This window comes from Sorex araneus, chromosome 1, assembly GCF_027595985.1.
Source record: "Sorex araneus isolate mSorAra2 chromosome 1, mSorAra2.pri, whole genome shotgun sequence".
NCBI classification, from domain to species: Eukaryota; Metazoa; Chordata; class Mammalia; order Eulipotyphla; family Soricidae; genus Sorex; species Sorex araneus.
Window position 1 is genome coordinate 246210098 of NC_073302.1, and position 24169 is coordinate 246234266.

At 45.4% G+C, this 24169-nt stretch overlaps 1 protein-coding gene across 1 annotated transcript in view; it reads right to left on the reverse strand.

Annotated features, from left to right (window-relative positions):
• The window catches only part of SLC25A30 (solute carrier family 25 member 30), a 32667-nt gene that overhangs the window by 4363 nt on the left and 4135 nt on the right, over positions 1–24169 (reverse strand). The window contains exons 2-9 of the mRNA XM_004604580.2: positions 20598–20720; positions 17697–17844; positions 13284–13378; positions 12381–12466; positions 5294–5389; positions 4415–4539; positions 2704–2842; positions 1138–1218 (exon numbers count right to left, since the gene is read on the reverse strand). Of these exons, the coding sequence (XP_004604637.1) occupies positions 1138–1218; positions 2704–2842; positions 4415–4539; positions 5294–5389; positions 12381–12466; positions 13284–13378; positions 17697–17844; positions 20598–20661 (834 nt within the window). The 5' untranslated portion in view covers positions 20662–20720. The remainder of the gene's footprint in view (positions 1–1137; positions 1219–2703; positions 2843–4414; positions 4540–5293; positions 5390–12380; positions 12467–13283; positions 13379–17696; positions 17845–20597; positions 20721–24169) is intronic.

A 24169-nucleotide genomic window follows, 5' to 3' on the forward strand; every position in this document is an offset into this window, starting at 1 on the left:
CTGACAAAAAGTGTAACAAATGAAACCAGAACCACCCCTCACAGATAAACTAGACCCACAAAAATCACTTCTGCTAACAACTGCATCTGTCTGGTGAGATCCCACGCCATGGATAGAAGTACCTGAGGGATTCCATCTGCAACCTCGCCAAGGACACTTCCCCCAGAAGCACAGCAACCTGTGACCGGAAAGATCACAGCTGAGTGCCTCAAGCCCAGAGCCCCTGGCAAATGTCACCCCCGCTGCCTTGCTCCAGTGGGTTCGCTGAGGGGGAGGACTGCTTTCCAGAACAGTCGGTTCTGTGGGGAACAGGAAGCTGGGGGAGGCTGTCCTCCTGGGCTTCTCTAGGAGGCTCCTCCTTAGGGGAAGAACACAGATAATAGGAGAGAAGAGGATGCTGAACCCTGGCTGTCCCCACCTTTAATGCTGCTCTCTCACACTGAGTGGCCCATTCTTTCCTGCCTTTCATCCTGGCACACTGGAAGTTATACAGAGCAGCCCAGTCATGGCACAAACTAATGTAGGCACACTCTACAGTAAGATGTTAAGCAATGGAGTGGGTAAGCCATTTGCCTTGCATGCAGCTGACGCAGGTTCAATCCTGGGCATCCCTTATAGTTCCTAGAGCACCCCCAGGAGTGATTCCTGAGCACAGAGCCAGGAGTAGCCCTGAGCACTGCCTGAGTGTGTCCCCAAAAACAAAACTAAATAAATAAGGTGTCCACATTGTATGCCTAAAAACCTATTGGAAATAACTTTATAAGCACAATGTCTATTTTTAATTAATTAAAACAAATGAATAAAATGAATTTTAAAAACAAAATTAGTGGCTAGAGCACTATCTTCAAGCTACACCCTTACAGAGGGTGGCAAGGGATCTAAGATTATCTTCATCATTATAAAATCATAAATACTCTCAGCTTCTAAAACAGTGTATAAGGAAAAAATTTTATTGCTCTCATTACCTTTCCACAACACCATCATTATACTAAAACTTACAGGGCCTAGCATTGAGATTTTATACCTCCTTTACAAAAACCTAAATATCTGTTAGAGAAATAAAAATAATATCTCTAAATTATAATTAAGAGCAAGGCAGTTTATAAACACTATTATTTCTGTAACAGAAAAGGATACGATGATATTCCAAGGACCAAGTCTCAACCAATTCGGCCAAAACCCTTTGTACAAAGCAAAAAACCCTTCATTCTTCCATGTCTGTTATAAAAGAAAGGAAAAATTTACTCTTAATTTTCCTAAGTATTTCAAATAACGAATAGCCAAATGAATTGGTCGACTTTTTCACATTTTGCTTTTTGGGTTGACGCTGGCTGTACTTCTGGCAAAGCCACGAATAGCCCCTAAGCATAATCGGGTATGAACCAAAAACTAAACAAAACAAAATGAAATAAAAAAAAAAAAGAATAAAATCATGGGGGCTAGAGGCTTAGCTCAACAGACTCAGGCATGCTTTACGTGAGGGAGGCCCAGATTCAATGTCTGGCACCATACAGTGAACACTGCCAGATATGACTCAAAACCCTGTAAGCAAGTAAGTTAATTTCTAAAATAAAAAAAATTCCCATTTGGAATGACAAAGAATCATTGTCTTCTGCTCCTTTTTGTTTATTAAAGGCTTCTGCGTTGGTGAAAATTAAGATTCCATGCTGTGCAACTCTCCACACGAAGCAGACAATAGTTGAATGATAAAAGAATCAAATTTAATTCCTACTACAGTCTTGTTGCCTCCATGACATTGAACTAGGAGATACCATCCTGAACACCATCATTTTATGGTGTTAGACGGATAAAAAGCAATCATTCATTTGAGAGGTGAGAGAGAGTATAGTAGGTAGGGCGCTTGCCTTGAGTGCAGCTGACCTGGATTCAATTCCCAGGCACCTCTGAGTGTAACCTGGTATGATCAACCCCCCAGACCACCTCCAAAACCAAAAAATAAAAAGAAAAAAAGAAGGAGCCAGAGCGAATGTACAGTGGGTAGGTTGTTTGCCTTGCAAGCAGCAGACCAGGGGTTCAACCCCTGGCATTCCATATAGTCCCCCAAGCACTGCCAGGAGTAATTACTGAGTGCAGAGCCAGGAGTAACTCCTGGGCATTGCCAGGTATGACTCACCTCCCCCCCTCCCAAAAAAAAAAAAAAAGAAAGAAAAAAGAGTAAGAAACAGGTATAAAGCTGTACCAGGAACAACCCACACACAATAGGTGCAAATCCACTAGTCTGTCTTATGCTTATAACTTTTTAATTGCTATTTGGCCGGGGGGGGGGTGTAGCACAAGTGCTAAGGGACCATTCACAGCAGTGTTGGGGAGACCATAAAATACTGCAGATCAAACAGGGCTCCCACTTGCAAACCACGCACTCCAGCTGTTGGACTATCTCCTGGTTCCAACCCTATGCTCTTAAGCATGGTGAGAAACTCTGCAGATGGGGCCAGAGTGCTAGTACTGAGGGGAAGGTGCATGCCTGGCACATGGCCAACCCGGGTTGCATCCCCAGCATCCCCTATGGTCCCCAGGGCCTACCAGGAATAAGTCCTAAGCACTGCTTGGTGCGGAAAAAAAAAAAAAAGATAAAAGGAAAAGAAACTCTCCAGAGGGCAACATGGAAGCTAATGGGCAGAAGGAAGAACCCGTAAGTCTATGGAAGCCAGACTGTATGCGCCTTAGTGCAGACACTCTCACCTGTAACAGGCAATCCAGGGTCCCTGTGTAGCCAGAGCCTCTGCCATCCCGAAGGACTCTCTGATTCATCATGCGTGTTCTCACAACATCAACAGGGTTGGAGGCCAGGGCCCCAGCGAGGCCACAGGTGAAGCTTGAGCTATGAAGAAGAAACAAGAAAGAAAAGTTCACCACAGCTGAGCTCCACCGTCAAGATGGGAAGCCACCTCTCCTCAGAACTGCGGTAGAGGAACATGGGATGAGAGGAAAGCTATCAAAAATGAGGTCCCTGTGTAGTGAGGGCTGCCCAAAGTTTAACCCCCGGCCCTCAACCCCCAATCTGTCCTTTCTTCATTGGTATTTAGGCCATATCTGGTAGTGCTCTGACGCTACTCTAAGCTCAGTGCTCAGGAGCGCCTCTCGGCAGCATTTGGTGAATTAGGTGGTGCCGGGGATTGAAATCAGGCCTCCGACATGCAAGGTAAGTGATGACCCTTTGAGGTGTCTCCCCAGCCCCTAACTCTACCAGCTCTTATAAATGGTTTATAAATTCCAGCCACAGCCAGGAATACCTCTGAGGTTCTGAATGTCAAAGAATTACAGAGATATGATGGAATGTCCTTGCAGGCTAATCTATGGGATCTATAAACTGAGAAGTAGCCACCAATATAATTTTATCTTACTTGTTTGTTGGTTTTGGTATTTAGGTCATGCCCATCTGTGCTCAGGGCTTGAGCACTCAGGCTCTGCATTCAGGAATTCCTCTTGGCAGTGCTTAGGGGACCACATGAGATGCCAGGGATTGAAGCCGAGTTGACTGCATGCAAGGCAAGTGCCCTACGCACTGTAATATTAAAAATTCTATACACTTTCTCTCCCATAGGAATACCACAGATTGTATTTGAAATTAAGGAACCATTTGCTATGGCAATCGGTACTATACATTGTGAGATATCTTAGCAGTACCCCAGGTTTCTTCCCAGAGGATGCCATCATACTCCCCAACTTTTTTTTTTTTTTTTTTGCTTTTTGGGTCACACCCGGCAATGCACAGGGATTACTCCTGGCTCATGCACTCAGGAATTACTCCTGGCAGTGCTCAGGGGACTATATGGGATGCTGAGAATGGAACCCGGGTCAGCCACGTGCAAGGTAAATGCCCTACCCACTGTGCTATCGCACCAGCCCTACTCCCCCAACTATTATCAGAACAGTCTGCAAACTGGCAAATGCCCCTCTAATGGAGAAAAACTACAATATATTCATTCTAATCTATAGTAGTCTCAACAATATTTGAAATCTGGAGTGTGGAGATAAGTCAATGGGTTGGAGCCTATGCTTGGCACGTGAGAGCCCTGGGTTCTTCTGTCCTCAGTATCAAACAGTCCCTGAGCACTGTGCCGAGAGTTGCTCGTGAGTACCACCAGGTACAGCCCAAAAAAGCAAACCAAAAAATGTGGTTGTTCATAGATTATACATCAGTACCAGTTATCAGAAATAGCCCCTCAGCTTAGAACTTGGAATCATGAGGCCAGAGAGACAGTAAATACGGCAGCTAAGGTGCTTGCCTTGCATATGATCAACCTGGTTTTGACCCCTGGCACCACCTTCGGTACCCTGATAGCCCAACAGGAGTGATCCCTCAGTGCAGAACCAGGAGTAGACTCTGAGCACCGCCTAGTGTGCCCCACCCCCCAAATAAGATTAATAAACATCAAGTCCGTCAACATACAGGAAATGGGTATACACGGTATCTCCCATCAGACCCGAGAGAATGAGGTGCTTCTTGGTGAGATCATAGACAGGGAGCTCCACACCAACGACAATAGCAGCCCTCTGAGCAGTCAGGGACACACCCTGGGAAGAAAATGAACAAGACACAGGGGTCAGCTATCTCTCCATGGGGCTTGCCAATGTGCGGTGGCTCTTCGCCCCCACGATGACAGCCAGCTTTCTCATTTTCCTGCTGGTCGGCAGAGATGGAGAATGATGGAACACAAAGACCAGAGGGCAAGCAGTCAGAAGCCCCAAAGTCTAACTCTTGAGTCTGGCACTCACTGGTCGACATGGCCAGAACTTGGCCAGGGCAAGTCACCTCTCGGAGCCTTCCATTTGCTCCTGCACGCTGACAGCATTGTACTGGAAGACCTTCAAGTGGCAAGTAACTGGCAGAGTCACCACCAGCACTTGCCTATTAACACTAAGAGCCATGAAAAAAAATGCAAATTGCAAACTGCTGTGTAACTGTGAGCAAGAAACCATCTCTATAAGGATTGAAAACAATCCTGAAGCCCTTCATCCAATAAACATCATGATGAAGACCCTTCCAAAGGAATTAAAAGCAATCAAAAGGACTCAGCCTTCACAGAGCTTCTTACATCTGAAGGATCGCGAAGTTATTTAGAATCACAACATTGCCTTTTTGCTGTTTTCATTTTGTAGATGTGGAAATTAAGGAAGAAGCAATCTCTCTGGTAACAGATGTCCCTTTTCTTCCTTTGCTTCATTAATGCCATTTGGATCGCATACAAGGGTGAAAATAGAAAAATAAATTCATGAGGGGGGAGGGAAGAATGAAGGGAGCCCACTGAATCTGTTATTTCAAGCTTACCTTCCACAATCCTCTTGTTCCCTCTTGCTGGTAAATGTTGATGAAGTTGCCAATCATTCCACCTTGAATGGTGCTGCTCTGTGCCTGCATCCTTATCTGGAGATCATTTTAAAGACCACGGTGAGAAGGAAAACTAACTCAGTGCTTCCCCACCTCCACCTCAGGCCTTTCGAAAATCATCCAATCACTTCTTTAGTAACCATTAATGGCAGCATGTGAAAAATCATTTTACTCTGAGTTGTCCCAAGGAACTGTTGGTGGTGGTGTTTGGGGAGTCTGGGGAGGCATAAGGTGTGGGGGATCGAACCAAGGGTTTCACTCATGCAAGGCATGTGTTCAACCACTTGCTCAACCACTCATCCACATCCTCAGCTCTGACCTATAAGTATTTTTTTAATGCTAGTTATACATGTTCTCATTAGGGATTGGTTCTTAGGTACTTTGGCATCAACTAGAAAAATCTTAGCAGGGCTGGGGCAATAGTACAGTGGACAGGGCACTTGCCTTGCATGAAGCCAATTTGGATTTGATCCCTGGCCCCCAGATGGTCTCCCAACCCTGCCAGGAGTGATTCCTGAACACCTGAACGCAAAGCCAAGAGTAAGCCCTGAGCACCTCCAGCAGAACATAGGAAGTTCTGTATATAGCAGCACATTTAAGTATCAAGAATAATTTTTAAGGACCAGAACAAAAGGATAGCAGGTAGGGTGCTTGCCTTATACACAATCAACCGGAGTTTGATTCCTGGCGTCCCATATGGCCCCCTAAAGTGATTCCTAAGAGCAGTGCTAGGAGTAATCCCTGAATACCACTGGGTACAGCCCAAAGCACATACACACACCCCAAAGTATAATTTTAATAGCCTTAAAAAAATAAAGTGGTCGATTTCTGTATAGGTTGCTATGTTGAAAACAGAGAATATGATAGTACTCTGAAGATATAAAACAAAGAATCTGAATATTCAGTGTACTTGGCAGCTCTAAGCAGGGGCAAGTGCATTTCTTAAGTGAGTTACTCCAAATAATAACTAGAACTGTTGAGCTGACCCAGAATGGCCCTAGGATGCCTATCACACATTCTTTCATGCTTGAACTTCCCATAAACTGTACAAAGGGTCACGGGATTCATGTAACTAAGACTCCAATATCAAAATAGCAATTTAGGTAGCTCTGCACTGTTTTAAGCAAAGAGGAATTTCTCAAAAACGTCCCTACTGAGGTCAGAACGAGAGTACAAGTGAGGCATTTGCCTTGCACACAGCCAGCCCAGGTTTGATTCCTAACACCCCCTGTGGTCCCCTGAGCATTACCAGGAGTGACTCCTGAGTGCAGAGCCAGGAGTAAAGCCTGAACAATGCTGGGTGTGACCCCAAAACAAAAAGTCCCCATAGTTTTAGTAGGTGGAGGGTGGTTTTCCTGTCCAAGCCATGCTCAGGGTCCCAACGGTCAAGCTGGTGATTCTCGACCTGTCACTGTAATGCTGGTGCCTGGCAATGTGTCGGGGTTGGGGCCTTCCAGGTTTATACCCAGCTGTGCTCAGGAGCCATGCAGGGCCGAGACTGGACTCAAGTCCTTGTGCGGGCAAGGTGCGCACCCTTGAACATCTCCCCTGACATACTTTTTTTGGGGCCACACACAGTAGTGCTCAGGGATTACTTCTGGCTGACCTAGTGGGAACAGATCAGTGTTGGAGATCCAGCCTGTTTGGCGGCAACTGCTTGACCTGCTGTACTACTTATCTCTCTGGTCCCTGACATACTTTTAAGAGATTAGCAGGAACACAGATCCTTTACTCCAGTAATCTTACCCCAATATAGGTGAACATAAGACAAGAACATCTTGGTACACGCTGTGCTTTCATCATGCACGTTGTAAGTGCCTCAGCATACACAGCTCCCTTAAATAGTTATTACTACCATTATTATCTTTTTTGGGCTTGAGCGATAGCACAGCAGTAGGGCGTTCGCCTTTCACGTGGCCGACATGTGTTCAATTCCTCCCCCACTCTCGGAGAGCCCGGCAAGCTACTTAGAGTATCGAGCCCGCACGGCAGAGCCTGGCAAACTACCCGTGGCATATTGGACATGCCCAAAACAGTAACAATAAGTCTCTCAATGAGAGATGTTACTGGTGCCCGCTCTAACAAATCGATAAGCAACGGGATGACAGTGACAGTGAATGATTATCTTTTTTAATTCCCTCTTCCTGCACCCCAGTGCTTTTTCTTGCTATTTCTATGACCAGGAGTCATAAGCTCTTGCTGGCAGTGCCCAGAACTTTGTTTTATGGTGCTTCCCAGAGGTCCCACATAGCCTGGTTAGCACACACCTGGCTGTGGTGCTGAGGATTCCCAAATGTCCTGATTTACATCTGTGGCATTTGAGGATGTTTTAGGGTCCAACTCCCGGCCTCACACTTACAAGGTGAGTTCTTTGCCACTGGGCTCCTAAAACTCCAGGCTTGCCAGAACCTTCTATTAGGCTGATGGCTCCACAGGGGAAGGGGAAGAAGAGTTGTCTTACTCATCTCTGGAATTGAAGCATGTGGAACATCAACAAGTGAAGGAAGTGCACACAACTTAAATAGTGGGGTGCAAGGGAGAAGGCAAGCACACAAGAGGATTCAAAACTTAAACCATAACTGACTATATTTCATTATTGGATTGCCTTATTTATTTTTGGCGTTTGGGGCTACACCCACCGATACTCAGGGGTTACTCCTGGTTCTACACTCAGGAATTACTCCTGGTGGTACTTGGGGGACCATATGGCATGTCAGGATCGAACCCCAGTTGGCCGTGTGCAAGGCCCTACCTGCTGTCCTATCTCTCCAGCCCCTGGCTTGCCTTATTCTACAAAGGACTTGAGGCTGTGTCCCTGGTATAGTCAAGAATGTCGTTGTATTAGTTGAGTCTACTTGTGGTATGTAAATTCATAAATAGCTTGTCCTGAAATAAGTGTTAGATAACATGAGATGCCCAGAAATAGTCACTAACAGACAGGCTCGACTTGATCAAAACTCGCAGCCTACTGATTTTCCTCCTTTCCTCACTGGTGCTGGGGAGGGAGAGGAGTTGGGCCACATCCAGTAGTGCTCAGGTGACAAGCGGGGACAAGGATCTGAAAACAGTCAAAGGGGACCTGAAACAGATTGATCTGGATCAGTCACAATTCAAGGCAAGCGCCTTACTTCCTGCACTACCTCTCAAGCCCAGCCTACCTAATTAAAAAAGATTTTTTTTAAAGTACAATGTAGCGGCCTCTCCACAGATGCACAAGCCTGAATCCAGACCCAGCAAAACCTCTTTCGGCATGGGCAACTCCTCGCAGAATGTCTCCAGCCTGAGAACTAAGCCTCGGCCCGTGCCCGCCCGGGAGGGGAAAGGTATTTCTCTCTCTCGCCTCTTTCTCTCCAGGGATGAAGGGCGTGGTGTCCGCCATATTAAGACGAACACAGATTGGGTTTTCAAGCCTGCAATGATTGAATATCTGGAAGAAATCTCCCTAGACTTCTTGTTAAAGTACAGAAATTCAAAACCTTATTTGTCTTCACAGTAGGTCTGAATCTAGTGGGGTACTCCTAACAACAATAGTGAGGTTTGGGGCTGGAGAGATAGCACAGCGGGTAGGGCGTTTGCCTTGCACACGGCCGACCCAGGTTCAAATCCCAGCATCCCATATGGTCCCCTGAGCACGGCCAGGGGTAATTCCTGAGTGCAGAGCCAGGAGTAACCCCTGTGCATCGCCAGGTGTGACCCAAAAAGCAAAAAAAAAAAAAAAAAATAGTGAGGTTTGTGTTGAAATATTGAATGTAACCAAAGTAAACAGAATGTAAAATGAAACTTATCAGTTACAAGGTAGGGGGTTGGGGGGCGGGATGGGAAGTGTACTGTGTGGGTTTCTTTTTTTTTTGGTGGTGGTATATGGGCACTGGTGAAGGGATGGTTGTTTCAGCATTGTATAACTGAGACCTAAGCCTGATTGTAATCTTCCACACGGTGATTTAATAAAATAAAATTTAAAAAAAAAAGTACAATGTAAAATGAAGGGGGCTGGAGAGATATTACAGTGGGTAGGGCATTTGCCTTGCACGCGGCTGACCCAGGTTCAATTCCAGCATCCTATATGGTCCCCCAAGTACTGCCATGACTAATTCCTGAGTGCATGAGCCAGGAGTAACCCCTGTGCATTGCCAGGTGACTCAAAAAGCAAAAAGAAAAAAGTAAAATGAAGATTTTCAAAGAAACAATAAATTTAGATAAATCCAAGCATACTCATTTTTTTCCCCTTTTTCTGTTTCATCACTAAAACTCTGGTTCCAAAACCAAACCCCACTCTTGGGCTTGTCTGCACCAGAGGGAAATTCACCAAGTGGCTAAAGTCGCTATGTTGCCCTCTGCGGGAATCCTCCCTCATCTTGGTTACGAGAGCCTGGTCTCTCAGCCCCTGAAAGGCCGGATCCCACCCCATGGGCGGCCCTTCTCACCGTCAACTGGCTTAGGCAGCTGTCAGTCGGGGTGCCGGTCCCTAGTTCTGGGCGGGCAGGCAGCCCGGAGGTGTCAGTGGCCGGATGGTGGTGAGCGTCGGGGAGTGATTAGGGCGGTCCGAGGACTGGGCCCGGTCAATGACAGTCAGTGCCTGCAGGGGAAGCTGGAGCTAGGGCACCACGCCCAGCTGCGCAAGATGCCCACCGCTGGGGGCTGCACGCAGACTGGACGATGTTCGTCTGCGACCCCAGCAGGGCGAGACCCAGTTCACTTCATGAACAAGGTGGTCTTCACCTGCACAGCAGCCACCCCAAGCCCAGGCGCGTGTACAAGGAGCCCCCTACGAAATGGAGGGGTCGGGAAGCGCTGGCTGCATCATGCCCATCCAGGTGAACCTCAAGAACAAGAAGGAGCCGCGGGAGGTCAGCCTCACCTACGAACCTGGACGGCAACCCGCTGCAGGGAGCCCTCACCTTCCACAAACCCCAGCACCGAGTTCGGTACAAGCTGCAGGGTGATGGTGAGGCTCTGAGGGGCAGAACCACACCTGCCCCATCCCCAACTAATCCAGGTTGGGGCTAATCCTGGTTGCTCACATCTCCATGCTCTGCAGTCTCGACTCCAAGACCAAACAGTTCCACAGCCCCCAGAGAACTGCAGAACCATTCTGAGGGGGACTCAGCGTGCCTGCCACTGTTTAGAACTTGGTGACTCTTCCCTAGCTCACAGCTCCATTGAACTCTAGGTTGAACTCTCACCTGCTGCCTTTTTATGAACAGAATCTTCCTCAAGAAATACGATTGGCCAAAAGGCACATGATAAAATGCTCTGCAATTTGTGATTTGAAAAGGAAATTCAAATCACAATAAGAAGATAGCACTTTACACCAAGGAGACTGGCATACGTTAGAAAGAACCACAGGAATCAGTGCTGGTGTGGAGTCAAGGGGGAAAGGACCCTCCTTCGCAACTGGTGGGAATGTCAACTGGTCCAGCCTTTTTTGGAAAAATAATACGGGTATTTCTCAAAAACCAAGCAACTGAGCTTCTATCTGACCCAAAGTTCCATTCCCTGGCATATACCAAAGGGTCCACAGACACAATGCAGAAAAGACATCTGCATGTCTGTGTTCATTAAGCACTATTTACAGTAGTCAAAATCTGGAAATTGTCAACCCAAGTGCCCCAAAATAGATGACTGGATAAAAAGAAGCTATGGGTGTTGGCGGCATCGCATGGTCAAAGCAATCACAGACTACTATGGCAGAACACAACAGTGTTCCCAGGGAACTGAGACCACATGGGCCTCACTGTCCGTAGTCTTACGATGTCACGCACAACTGAATTCTCCCGGAATCTCCTTTGAAAATACATGACAATACTGGCTAACACATTCACCTAAGGAACTGTTTTAATTTCACTGTTTTTCTATTCCCACACATAGTCCCTTCCCTTTGGCACATAACCACCTTTGTCCTTGTACAATAATTGTTCATCCGGCCAAAGAGCAGTGGCTCACTCCCAAAAGACTGCTGCTCGTCAGACACCCAATCTGCTGCAATTAATGTGTGCTGTGTCTGATTGATCCATGGCGCTACGGTACATGTAAACAATGGGATGCTACCAGGCTGTAAGTAAAGATGAAGTCATACAGTTTGCTGCTATGTGCATGAATCTGCAAAGTACTCTGAGTGAAGTTCAAAGCAAAGGGACAGAGAGAATAATTTCATAGGCAGGATATAAATAAAGTAGGGAAATGACTAATGCCCAAAGCAATAGAAACAAAGAGCATGAGAACTGGTTTCCAGTTAGAAGCTTGCCACTGATGTGAGGGGAGGCAAGAATAGGCCAGAGTGTGGTACAATAGGACGTTGGTGGAAGTTACTCTGGGTGAGAACAGAAAGCAGAAAGGAGATCAAAAAGTGCCTGCCAGGGGCCAATGCAATAGTACAGCTGGCAGGGCACTTGCTTTGCCTAGAGCTGACCTGGTCTCTGGCATCCCATATGGTCCCCCAAGCACCACCAGTAGTAATTCCTGATCAAAGAGTCTTATACCCTAATCTGTAAGCACCTTAGGGTGCTAACACCCTAAGCACCACTGGGTGTAGCCCCAAAACAAAACAAAAAAGGAAGTCCTGTGGCAATTAGATTACAAATAGATTGGGAATTAGGGATGAAGCTCACCTATAGAGTCCATGTCCCGCTTTTGGGGTTTTTTTGTTAGTTTGTTTTGTTTGTTTCTTGGGTCATGGATAGGCGGGTGGGTTTTTTTGGGAAGTCACACCTGGGAAAGCTCGGTGGTTACTCTTGACTTTGCATTCAGGAATCACTGCTCAAAGTACTCAGGGAACCATGGGGTTGCTTATGACTGACCTGGGGTCAGCTGCACATAGCACCTAACTGCTGTACTATCGATCCCTCCAGCCCCCATGCCCTGCATTTGTGTGTTCCAGGCCAAAAATAAAAAGCTCACCTACCCCCGCCAACCACATCATAAACAGATTCTTACATAAACTGGTTACACTGATTTTTCATTATCTGAATATAGTTCTCAATAACAGAAGCTGTGGGGTATGCCTCTAAGATCAAATAGCTCTGCTTACTTTCAAAACATCAGTTGGATTAGCAATGGTTGAGGAGATGACTCCAGAGAGAATTCCACACACCACATTTATCAGTAGGGTTTCATCTGTAAACAAAGACATGTTATTTGACTTTTCATACATACAGAATTTGTAACGTAAGTAACTCAAACAGATTTAGAGCATTTATATCCTTCCGCTCGTCATAAAATGCAAGTTTTGTGTAGCAAGTAGTTTTTAAAAAGGATTAGGAATCTTGCTGGCTAAAGGGACTTTGCTTAGCAAAATTTCTTGATATCTAAGGAATGTGGTCATACAAAGTGAATAACCAGCTGTCAATTTTTGTGTGTAAGAACCAAAGTAGTAATTAAGGTATACTTGATTGGAATAAAAAAGAAAGAAAAAAAGATATACTCCTAATTTGAAGATGTCTATCTTCATGCATACATATTTAATTTTATGTACTCCCACAGCATCTTAGCTCCTACTTATTCTCATATAACAGTGCTCTCCCTATAACAGAGAAAGCTACAATGCCACAGAGCCAACCAACGATGGAGTATTGGAACTCAGAATTCTTAATTCTAAAAAATATATAACCACTGATTTCCTGAAAAATAGGTTAGCGATCCCTCTGAGTGTAGCAATTTTTAAGCTGGCTAGAATATAACACGTCCTCCTGTTCCTGAGATTCTGGAGATGTGGACAACTACATAAACCAGAGAAGCTCCTTCCCAGTGGTTATAGCCGGGAATCAGCTGAACACTGACAAAACTGGCATTAAGCACAATTCTTTGAGACTTTACACCCAGGTTTTCCTCAGCACCAGTAGTAAAGGAAAAATAGAGGAAGATCTGCCCCAAGACCCCTTGAAAAAGAAAACAAACCACTCGCTCCTGGCACAAGCAGAAAACAATCACGCACCTTCAAGCCGCTCCACAAATAATCGCTTCAGGCTCTGGTAGGTGCCGATCTTGATGGTGCCATAGGAAGCCTGGCGCAGCATAGCTGGGGCGATCCTGTAGATCAGAAACCATTCTTTAGACCCTCTTAGGACCACAGGAAGAGATGCATATTTGCTTTCCACCAGCAAAAAGGTTTTTGTTGGTTGGCAGGGGATGCATACCCAGCAGTGGTCTGGGTGTACTTCCGTCTCTGTGCTTAGGGATAATTCCTGGCAGTGCTGAGGGATCTATGTGGTGCCAGCTATTAAACTGGGTAAGCCATGTGCAAGGCAGGAGCCTCACCTACTGTACACTCTCTCCAGCCCTCTCCTCCTAGTGCTTCCATCTACACACTGGCCCAAAGCTGAACCTAAACCGCTGTCTCCCCCCTTCCTCACCTCCTTAACACTAGGTCACAGTACACAGTCCATGTCATTCCGAAACTGCTTTCCGGCCTGTCTCCTCTCCCAGATACCCCCTCGGATCAGACCCTCGGCTTCCTGTGTGACAACCAGCTTCTGCCTCACCAGCCACTGGTTCCTTTTCCCCACGGCAAATGGGTTTCTTTTGACAATGGCAAACTGATCATGTCAGCCCCCCAATTTTTTTTTTAATTGAATCACTGTGAGAGGCAATTACAAACTTGTTCAAGACTGAGTTTCAGTCATACAATGTTCCAATACCTGTCCCTTCATCGCTGTACATTTCCCACCACCAATATCTAGTTTCCCTCGAATGGCCACCCCCAACCTCCAACTGCCCCTACTCAGGTACTTATCTTCTCTCTTCTCTTTCTCTCCCCCCCGCCCCGTGTGTCTGTCCCTCTGTCTGTCTGTCTGTCTCTCTCTCTCTCTCTGTGTCTCTCTTTCTGGGCATTATGATTTGCAATACAGATACTAAAAGGTTATGATGTATCCCCCTTAACCTACTTTCTACTTTGAGTACTCAGTTCTTGTCCACAGTGGTCATTTCCAACTATTACTGTAATAGTGGCCCTTCTCTATCCTAACTGCACTCACTCCCTACCCCTCCACCCCGACTTGTAGCAAGTTTCCTAGAGTGGACCAGTCCTACCAGCCCTTGTTTCTGCTGTCCATGGTATGGGTGCTAGTTTCATACTGTTTTTTTTTTTTTAATATCCCACAAATGAGTGCAATCATTCTATGTCTGACCCTCTCCTGACTCATTTCACTCAGCATGATACTCTCCACGCCCATCCATTTATAAGCAGATTTCATGACTTCATTTTTCCTGGGGGTTGCATAGTATTCACTGTGTGAATATACCATGATTTCTTTATCCAGTCATCTGTTCTCGGGTACTCGGGTTGTTTCCAGATTCTGGCTATTGTGAGCAGTGCTGAAGTGAACACAGAAGTGCAAGGGCTTTTCTGTTGTGTGTTTTTGGACCCCCGGGGTATATTCCCAGAAGTGGTATTGCTGGGTCATATGGAAGCTCAATTCCTAGATTTTGAAGAATGCCCATATTGTTTTCAAAAAAGGCTGGACCAGTCGGCATTCCCACCAACAATGAAGGAGGGTCCCTTTCTTCCTGCATCTGTGCCAACACTGGTTGTTCTTGTTTTTGGTTGTTCTTGTTTTCGATGTGTGCCAGTTTCTGTGTGTAAGATGGTATCTCATAGTTTTGATTTGCATCTCCCTGATGATTAGCAATGTAGAGAATTTACTCATGTACCTTTGGGCCATTTGATTTTTTTTTGAGGCAGTTTCTGTTCATTTCTTCTCCCCATTTTTTGATGGGGTTGGAGGTTTTTTTCCTTTTAAAGTTCTACCAGTGTCTTGTATATCCTAGATATTAAGCCCCTATCTGATGGATATTGGGTAAATAATTTTTCCCATTCCATGGGCTCCTTCTGTATTTTGGCCACTGTCTCTTTTGAGGTTCAGAGCTTCTTGGTTTAATGTTTATATTTTTCTCACTTGCTTGGTCAGAGGTGTTTCATCCTTGAAGATGTCTTTACCTTCAATGTCACGGAGGGGTCTGCCTACATTTCCCTCCATGTACCTTAGGAATTCAAGTCTGTATTGAGGTCTTTAATCCATTTGGATCTAACTTTTGTGCCTGGCATTAGACAGAGATCTGAATTCATTTTGCAAGTAGCTGTCCAGTTTTCCCAGCACCACTTGTTAAAGAGGCTTTCCTTGCTCCACTTCACATTTCTTGCTCCTTTATCAAAAATTAAGTGATCATAGACTTGAGAGTTTGTGTCAGAATATTCAACTCTGCTCCATTTGTCTGTGGATCTGTTTCTAGTCCAATACCGTGCTGTTTTAATTACTACTGCTTTGTAGTACTGTATGAAGTTGGGGAAGGTGATGCCACCCATCTTCTTTTTCCCCAAGGACTGCTTTAGCTGTTTGTGGGAACTGTTTCAAATGAATTTCAGGAGTATTTGATCTATTTCTTTGAAAAATGTCATAGGTATCCTTATAGGGACTGCATGGAATCTGTATAATGCTTTGTCAGTCCCCCAAATAAAAGCCCTTCAGTAGCTTCTGGATGGCCTAGGCATTGCAACCCAGATGCTTCCGTGACCCAGGCAGAGACCCTTAGTGAGTCAATGAGTTGGGTCGCTCAGCTGACATAAAAAGCATCCTTAACTCCAGTGAAGGAGCTGCTACCAGAAGCAAACAGGTGTGCTCCCACTCACAGACTTTTCATGAGAAGGTAAGATTCCAAGTTGACTCATTGAAAAATAAAAATACTGAGGATTGGTGGTGGAAGGTGTGACACTGGCAACTTGTGAGGTATTAGATAAAATATCAAGATGCAGGGCAGAGACAATAGTACAGGGGGAGAAACACCAATGCCACATATTGTCCCCCAAGTACCACCAGGAGTGACCCCTGAAAATATAGCCAAGAGTAAGCCTTGAGCACTGCCACATGTGGCCCCAAAACAAAACAAAATAAAAGATGCTTAGCATGGTCTGAGGTGTTCATGTCCTGATGCCGTACTACTGTTCCAACTCCTTCTCCGCCACTCACCATCTCCCACACTGCCCAAGCTGAGTCACTGGCAGCCAAGTTATTGGGGAGCCCGATGTGGTGTATCGAATCCCACTATACTATCTCTCCAGCACATATCACGCTTTCTCACACATAGCTTGGCTCTAAGGGAATGCAGATCTCTTCTTCACCTCACTCTTCCTAATTCTTTCAAAATCAGATCCCATACCTCCTGTCCCTGTCCCTTCAGTAGTAGGTTTGTCACTTTGCTAGATCCTAGATATGTCAATAACCAAATCCTAAAACAGCTCCTTTAATACTTCCTCTTGATTAATTCTCCCAAATCAATTCTGTTTCCTGAGACTCGGATCAGACAAGTGCTGGGTTCCATCTATTCACTTTCTTATGCACACCCAATACCACACTATGTGATCCATTTTTTTGAGATTTAAAAAAAAAAATTAACAGGGGTCAGAGAGGTAGTGTAAGAGGTTATGTGGTACTTGCCTTGCACCTGGCTTTGATCCTGGCACTACATACAGCCTCCTGAGCACTGTTAGGAGTTGATCACTCAGCACGGAGCCGTACCAAGCCCTAAGTATTTATCTCTCACACACACACACACACACACACACACACACACACACGGTAGTTCACTGCAGCTTTCTCCCATGGGAATTCATAATTTTTATTATGGCAAAAAAAAAAAAACACCAATGATTCACAGAATAGCCATGGAGAAGGGCTATTTTTAGAGTAAAAAAAAAAAAAACAGAAAAATCGGGCTGGAGCAATAGCACAGTGGGTAGGGCATCTGCCTTGCACGCGGCCGACCCGGATTCGATTCCCAGCATCCCATATGGTCCCTCAGCACCGCCAGGAATAATTCCTGAGTGCAGAGCCAGGAGTAACCCCTGTGCACTGTTGGGTGTGACCCAAAAAGAAAAAAAAAAAAAACAGAAAAATCAAACTTTTAAAAACAGTGTTCATGAGGTTGGAGAGCTAGTACTGCAGGTAAATCACTTGCTTTGCATGCAATCAACCTGAATTTAATCCTCAGCGTTCCATATGGTCCCTGTAGCACCATCACAAGTGATTCCTCAGTTCAGAATGATCACCACCACAAGTGAATCCTTAGTTATTCAGTGAAGTAACCACTGAGAATTGCCAGACGTGCAAATAAACAGGGGCAGTAACAACAAAAACCCAATGTTTGTAGTATGCATATTTGAAAAATAATAAAAGCACACATAAAATACATACAAAGAAAGTAAAATTGAATTTAAAACCAAAAAGAAATCTACCACACTACTACCCTTTCCAAATAAATCTCAGTTTTCCTTTTCCTTTATGAAATATTAGTCTCAGTCTAGTCATTTGAACAACCATCAAAAAAATAAATACCCTGGTATAGACTCACTTACCCTGAATACAACGCCCTCAGCCCTTCCTCTCTGCATATCCGCACTAATGCATGCAGCATTCCTCGGTACCGAATTTCTCTGAATTTGGAGTCATTTGTCTGGCCTTGAATCTGGAGTCGTGTCTTGGTTAAGTCAATTGGAAATGTACCTAAAATTAAAATATACATACATTTTTATCATTTAATAAATGGAAATTTAAGCTAAGGATACAGGATGACATGCTTGGAGGAGGCAAACTATAACGTAAACCTAGAAATAAAACTGAGAAATAGAAAATACTCTGCAATCACATTTTCTTTTTTTTTTTTCCTCCTGTGTTTGGGCCACACCTGGCAGTGCTCAAGGTTTACTCCTGGCTCTGCACTCAGGGATCACTCCTGGAGGATCTCAGGGGTCCAGAGATCAAACCCAAGTCAGCCACATGCAAGGCAAGCACTTACCCACTATACTATCTCTCCAGCCCCTTCAATATCATTTTTACTGAAAAGTTAGGAATCAGGGAAAAAATTTTCTTTTTGGTTTTGGGGCCACACTCAGCAGTGCTCAGAGGGACTGATCTTGAATATGCACTCAGAAAATCCCTCATGGGGATACTTGGGGGACCACATGGGGTGCTGGGGATCTAACCCATGAGAGTAGCATGCAAGACAAATGCTGAACCCACGGTACTATTTCTCCAGTCCCACCTTTTTCCCCCCAGTGTTGGAATTGACTCCCAGGGCTCTTCAGGCCAGTGCTCTCACACTGAGCTGCATCCCCACCCAGACAGTCAATTCTACTCTACTATTAAAACTGTTTCAGTTCCAACATTTTTGTTTTAATCACTACTGCTTTACAGTAAGGTTTGAAGTCAAGAGAATGAGACACAAAACATCTTCTTTTCTCAATACTGCACTTGCTACTTGAAGTCTTTTTTTATTATTAAATTTGCTCTTTTTGCTGGAAAAACAGCTTAGAATTTTGATAGGAATTACATTGCTTTGGGTAAAATGGCTATTTCAATGTTAGTTCTTCTAGGGGCTGGAGCGATAGCTCAGCAGGTACAGTGTTTGCCTTGCACGTGGCCGACCCAGGTTCGATTCTTCCGCCCCCTAGGAGAACCCGGCAAGCTACCGAGAGTATCTCACCCACACGGCAGAGCCTGGCAAGGTACCCGTGGCATATTCAATATGCCAAAAACAGTAACAACAAGCCTCAAAATGGAGACGTTACTGGTGCCCACTCGAGCAAATCAATGAGCAACGGGATGACAGTGACAGTTCTGATACAATGGGCAGGATACTTCCCTTTGATGTGGCAAACCAGGGTTCAATCCCCAGCACCTCGAATGGGCCCTCAAAACCCTGCTAGGACTGATCCCTAAGTACAGAACCAGGAGTAAGCCCTGAACACCACTGATTGTGACCCAAAACCAAACAATAAAAATTATTTCTTATAGGGACTGGAGAGTCAGTATAGCAGGAGGATACCTGCCTTGCACACGGCTGATCCCAATACGATCCTCAGCACCCTATATGGCTCCCTGAACCCACTGAGAGTAATCCCTGGGTGCAAAACCAAAAATAAATTCAGAGCATTGCTGGGTATGGCCAAAAAAAAAAAACAGAAAGTTAGTTCTTCTAATCCATAAGACTGTTCTTTTCATTCTGGGAACAGCTTTACTTCTAAAAATGTCTTACAATTTTTGCTATGTATTCATTCAGATGTTTTGTGAAGTTTATTATTAGGTATGTAATTCTTTTTGAAGCAAATGACTGGGACTTTTCTTATTTTTCTTTAATTTTCACAATTTACAATTGTGAAAATAAAAGATTTTTTTACTGATTTTGTAGCTTGTAACTTTATTATACTGGTCTCTTGTTTTAAGTACTGTATTTCACCACATACTCATCACAGATTTGTTTTTGTTTTGGTTTGGTTTTTGCTATTTTTTGGGCAATGCACAGGGGTTACTCCTAGCTTGTGCACTCAGGAATTATTCCTGGAGGTGCTCGGGGACCATATGGGATGCTGGGAATCGAACCCAGGTGGACTGCGTAAAAGACAAACACCCTACCCACTGTACTATCGCTCCAGCCCATCACAGGTTTTATAAAAAAAAATCTTTTGCAAAAAAGTGGAGTGTCAGCATTACGTGAAGTTTTTTTGGTCACACCTGGCAGTGTTCTGGAGCTACTCCTGACTCTGGAATCATCCCTGATAGCACTGAGGGGAACCATATGTGGTACCAGGGATTTGAACCTGAGTGTCAGCAGGATACAAAACCAACATTTTAACCCCTGTACTATCTCTTTAGCCCCATTATATGAAGCTGTGTTTTGTTTCTGTTTTCTTTTGTATACTTTTTCATTTTTAATCACTATGAACTACAGTTACAAAGTTAATTACTAAGTTTCTGGCATACAGTGTTCCAACACCAATCCCTCTGCCAGGGTCACTTCCTTCCATCAATGTCCCTCATTTCCCTCCTGCCCCCAACCTGCCTCTCTCTAAAGGGACTTTTCACCTCCACGACTGTCGACTGTCGTAGTGTTTCTTTCCCTAATGTATCCCTCATACCAACACCACTTACAATCCAGAGGCAAGCTTCTGATGACCAGTTTTACTACTCTGTTTCTATTGAACTTGGGCTTTGTTATTCTCTTACAAAGTTTCTTCATGCCCCATGCAAGAGAAATCATTCTGTGTCTCTCTCCCTCTAACTTCACTCAAAGTAATACTCTCCAGATTAATCCGTGTTGGGGGGACCATATTGGATGCCGTGGACTGAACTCTGGTCGGTTCCATGCAAGGCAATCGCCCTACCCACTGTATTATCACTCTGGTCCCCGATGTGAATTTTTAAACACCATCACATGGAGGCTGAACAAACTTCCTGGAACCCCCATCGTGACTCCTTACCGCATTCTGCTGTGATGGAGGCCAGCCCTCCATACACAAAGGGCTTCCAGTTGAGGGCTGACATTCTCCCCACCGACCCTTCTCCTTTGAGTCATGGAAACATAGTCTCCAACACAGTGCGTCCTGGGCACAAAAGAAAAATTTCAAAGTTATGACATCACACAGGCAGTTTCTTTTTTTTTTTTTAATTAAAAAAAAATTGGGGTGGGGGCACACCAGCAGTGCTCAGGGTTTACACCTGGTTCTGTGCTCAGGAATCACTCCTGGCAGGGCTTGGGGGAGCCTATGGGGTGCTGGGGATCGAACCTAGGACGGACACATGCCAGGCAAATGGCCTACCTACTGTGCTGTCTCTCCAGCCCTGGATCTTCTTCTTTAAATTCATGTTTTTAGAGTGCCGGCAGATGTGAGCGACACCTCCCTGGGGAGCCCTGCTTAAAAAGCCAGCCTAGCTACTAAATCCCAAATTAGCAGCTTTCTCGACTGACTTGATTCTCACAGCAGCCTTCAATAACCCAATAAACTGCAACCTTGCTATGTGTATAGACAGTCAGCAGGCATACAATGGAGGCCGTTTACTAGGTGATCTCTTACATTTGCTCTTCACTCAATAAACATGTGTTCGGGGCTGGAAAGGTAGGACAGAGGATAAGGCGCCTGCCTGATACGTGGTCAACTTGGTTACATTCCGGCACTGCATATGGTCCCCAGAGCACTACCAGGAGTGACCCCGGGTGCAGATCCAGGAGTAAGCCCTGACCACCTGTGCCACCTGCCCACTCCCTACAAATAAACATTTTTTTCTTTGAATCCACTCAGTGTGTCAGGGGGCATGAGACCAGTCAGTGTAGAAGAGCATGAAAAAAATGTTGCAAACAAGTCTCATGAGGTAAAAATATAATTTCCTACAATCCCTGGGATATATTACTGGTTTACTTTGTATAGGTCAGTTCTCTTCTCTCACAGGGAAGAGGGGAACTGTGGGGGCAGGTGAGAGCGAAGGAAAAAGGCTGTCTGGGGTCAGAGCTACACCCCTTCCTTCCTGGGTTAGTTCCTCTTAAGGGAGTGGCGGGTGTCTTCAACATCATCCTCATCAAAGCAGCCGACACAGCCAGTACTTTTATTCACCAAGCTAAACAAAACACTTAAATCTTCAGGTCTGTTGTGAGGACTAAACATATACCACTTTCCCCTGCCTACAAGAGACAGAGCTGAACAGTCAGGGGAAACACAGGCTCAAAGGATGGAAAACAATCTTACAGGCAAGCGATTCACTTAAAAAGGCTGTGGTGCCCATACTTAGATCAGACAACACAGATCTCAAATAATTTTAAAAGGCCATACAGGACAAGGGATGATCTTTTTTTTTCTTTTCTTTTTCTTTTTTTTTTTTTTTTTGCTTTTTGGGTCACAGCCGGCAATGCACAGGGGTCACTCCTGGCTCTGAACTCAGGAAATTACCCCCGGTGGTGCTCAGGGGACCATATGGGATGCTGGGAATCGAACCCGGGTCGGCCTCGTGCAAGGCAAATGCCCTACCCGCTGTGCTATCGCTCCAGCACAGGGGATGATCTTTATGATCGTTTATTGATGATCAAGGGATCCATACATCAAGAACTCATGCACCTAAACGTATCTGCATCTAATAAAAAATCTGCTACAAGGTCAAGAGCAATAATAGCTGAGAGAGCACTTGCCTTACACACACGTGGCCAACTCAGGTTTGATCCCCAGCATCCCATACTATCCCCCGAGCCCGCCAGAGTGACAGCTGAGCCCTGAGCAACACCAGGTGTGGGCGCTCCCCAAATAATTATTTTTAGGACTGGAGCGATAGCACAGCGGGTAGGGTGTTTGCCTTGCACACAGCCAACCCGGGTTCGATTCCTCCGTTTTTCTCGGAGAGCTGGCAAGCTACCGAGAGTATCCCGCCCGCACAGCAGAGCCTGGCAAGCTACCCGTATGCGATATGCCAAAATGAGTAACAAGTCTCACAATGGAGACATTACTGGTGCCCACTCTAGCATATCTATGAGCAACAGGAGGACAGTGCTACAGTGCTAAGCAACTGCTGGTAGACCCAAAGGAAGATACAGCAACAAAATAGCATTTAGAGATTTTCACACCCCACTGTTTCCACAGGAGATCAACTAGGCAAAAAGTCCACAAGGAAACACTGGCCTTGAAGGATGACACTGAGCAAATGCTACAGCTTCCCTTCTGTCCCTTACTATGCCACTGTGGCTGATGCTACAGTCAGCGAGCCCCCCCATAATCACAAACTATGTGAGTTTCCCTTGGGTTTCAGTTGGTTTCAGATTATGTGCTTAATAAACATTTTGTGCACACAATCTACTGACTAGAACAACAACGTAAGACAACACACTTAATGTATCCCACTCATGTCCAGCCAGCAACACGCACGCTTCTGCTCTCACAGCTATAGGAGTTTCCCACATCTGTTTCCCAAGGAGAGGCATACGTGTCACCCCCACCAAGAACGTCAGTCTCCGCAAGGCCAAAGGGTTCGCGTACACCGAGATAAAACAAAGGGCTGGTGTCGTGGCTCAGAGGAAGCGGGTTCAATTGTAGGGATGCAAAGAAAGTGAAGGGGATCCACAAACAGCTCTTACTCAGTGACAGGAAACAAATTCAGAGCAGTCAAAAGGCAGTGAGGTAGGAAGACCCCTGCCCCAAACACAGAATTTGAAAACTGCAGTATGTTTTGTAATATTTCAGTAGCAAAGAACAAGCCTGCCCCTGACACACCTTTCAACTTCCTATGACTCAGGAAAATATTCGGTACTAGATGAACTTTACTAAGGCTTCGCCTTCTAAATTCCTAATCCAACTAATAAGTTAGTGGTCAGTAACACATGCTATTAAATAAAACACAGGGGGGGTTAGTTATTTGTTTTGGTTTGGGGCCCAAACTGGGCTCTGTTCAGGGATCTCTCCTGGCAGGGTTCAGGGGACCTTCAGGGGACCACATGAGGTGCCAGGTTACCTGCTCTACTATCTCTCCAGCCCCTAGAAATACACATTTAAGAATAAAAACATGTGCCAGGGCCAAAGAGATGGTTAAGAGGCTAAGGTTTTGCCCGGGGCCAGCCCTGGCTCAATTCCTTGGCATGCGGTCCTTGAAGCACCTCCAGGGGTCACTCCTGAGTGCAGAACAAGAAACAGCACCTGAGCACCACTAGGGAGAGAGAGAGAAAGAGGAGGGAGGGAGGGAGGGAGGGAGGGAGGGAGGAAGGAAGGAAGGAAGGAAGGAAGGAAGGAAGGAAGGAAGGAAGGAAGGAAGGAAGGAAGGAAGGAAGGAATTAGGGGGCTGAACTGAGAGTACAGCAGGTAGGGTAATTGCCCTGCACACGGACAACCCGGGTCCAATCCCCGCAACACCAGGAGTGACCCGAGTGCAGGGCCAGGAGTAAGTCCTTAGCACTGACAGGTATGGCCCAACAAACGAACAAAAAGAAAAAGCCAACTAAAATTTTCAGTGAGAAATAAATAATGGCCAATTCTACATTAAAATCCTTTCCTACATGTTTAGTTTTTTTCTTTTTGGGTCA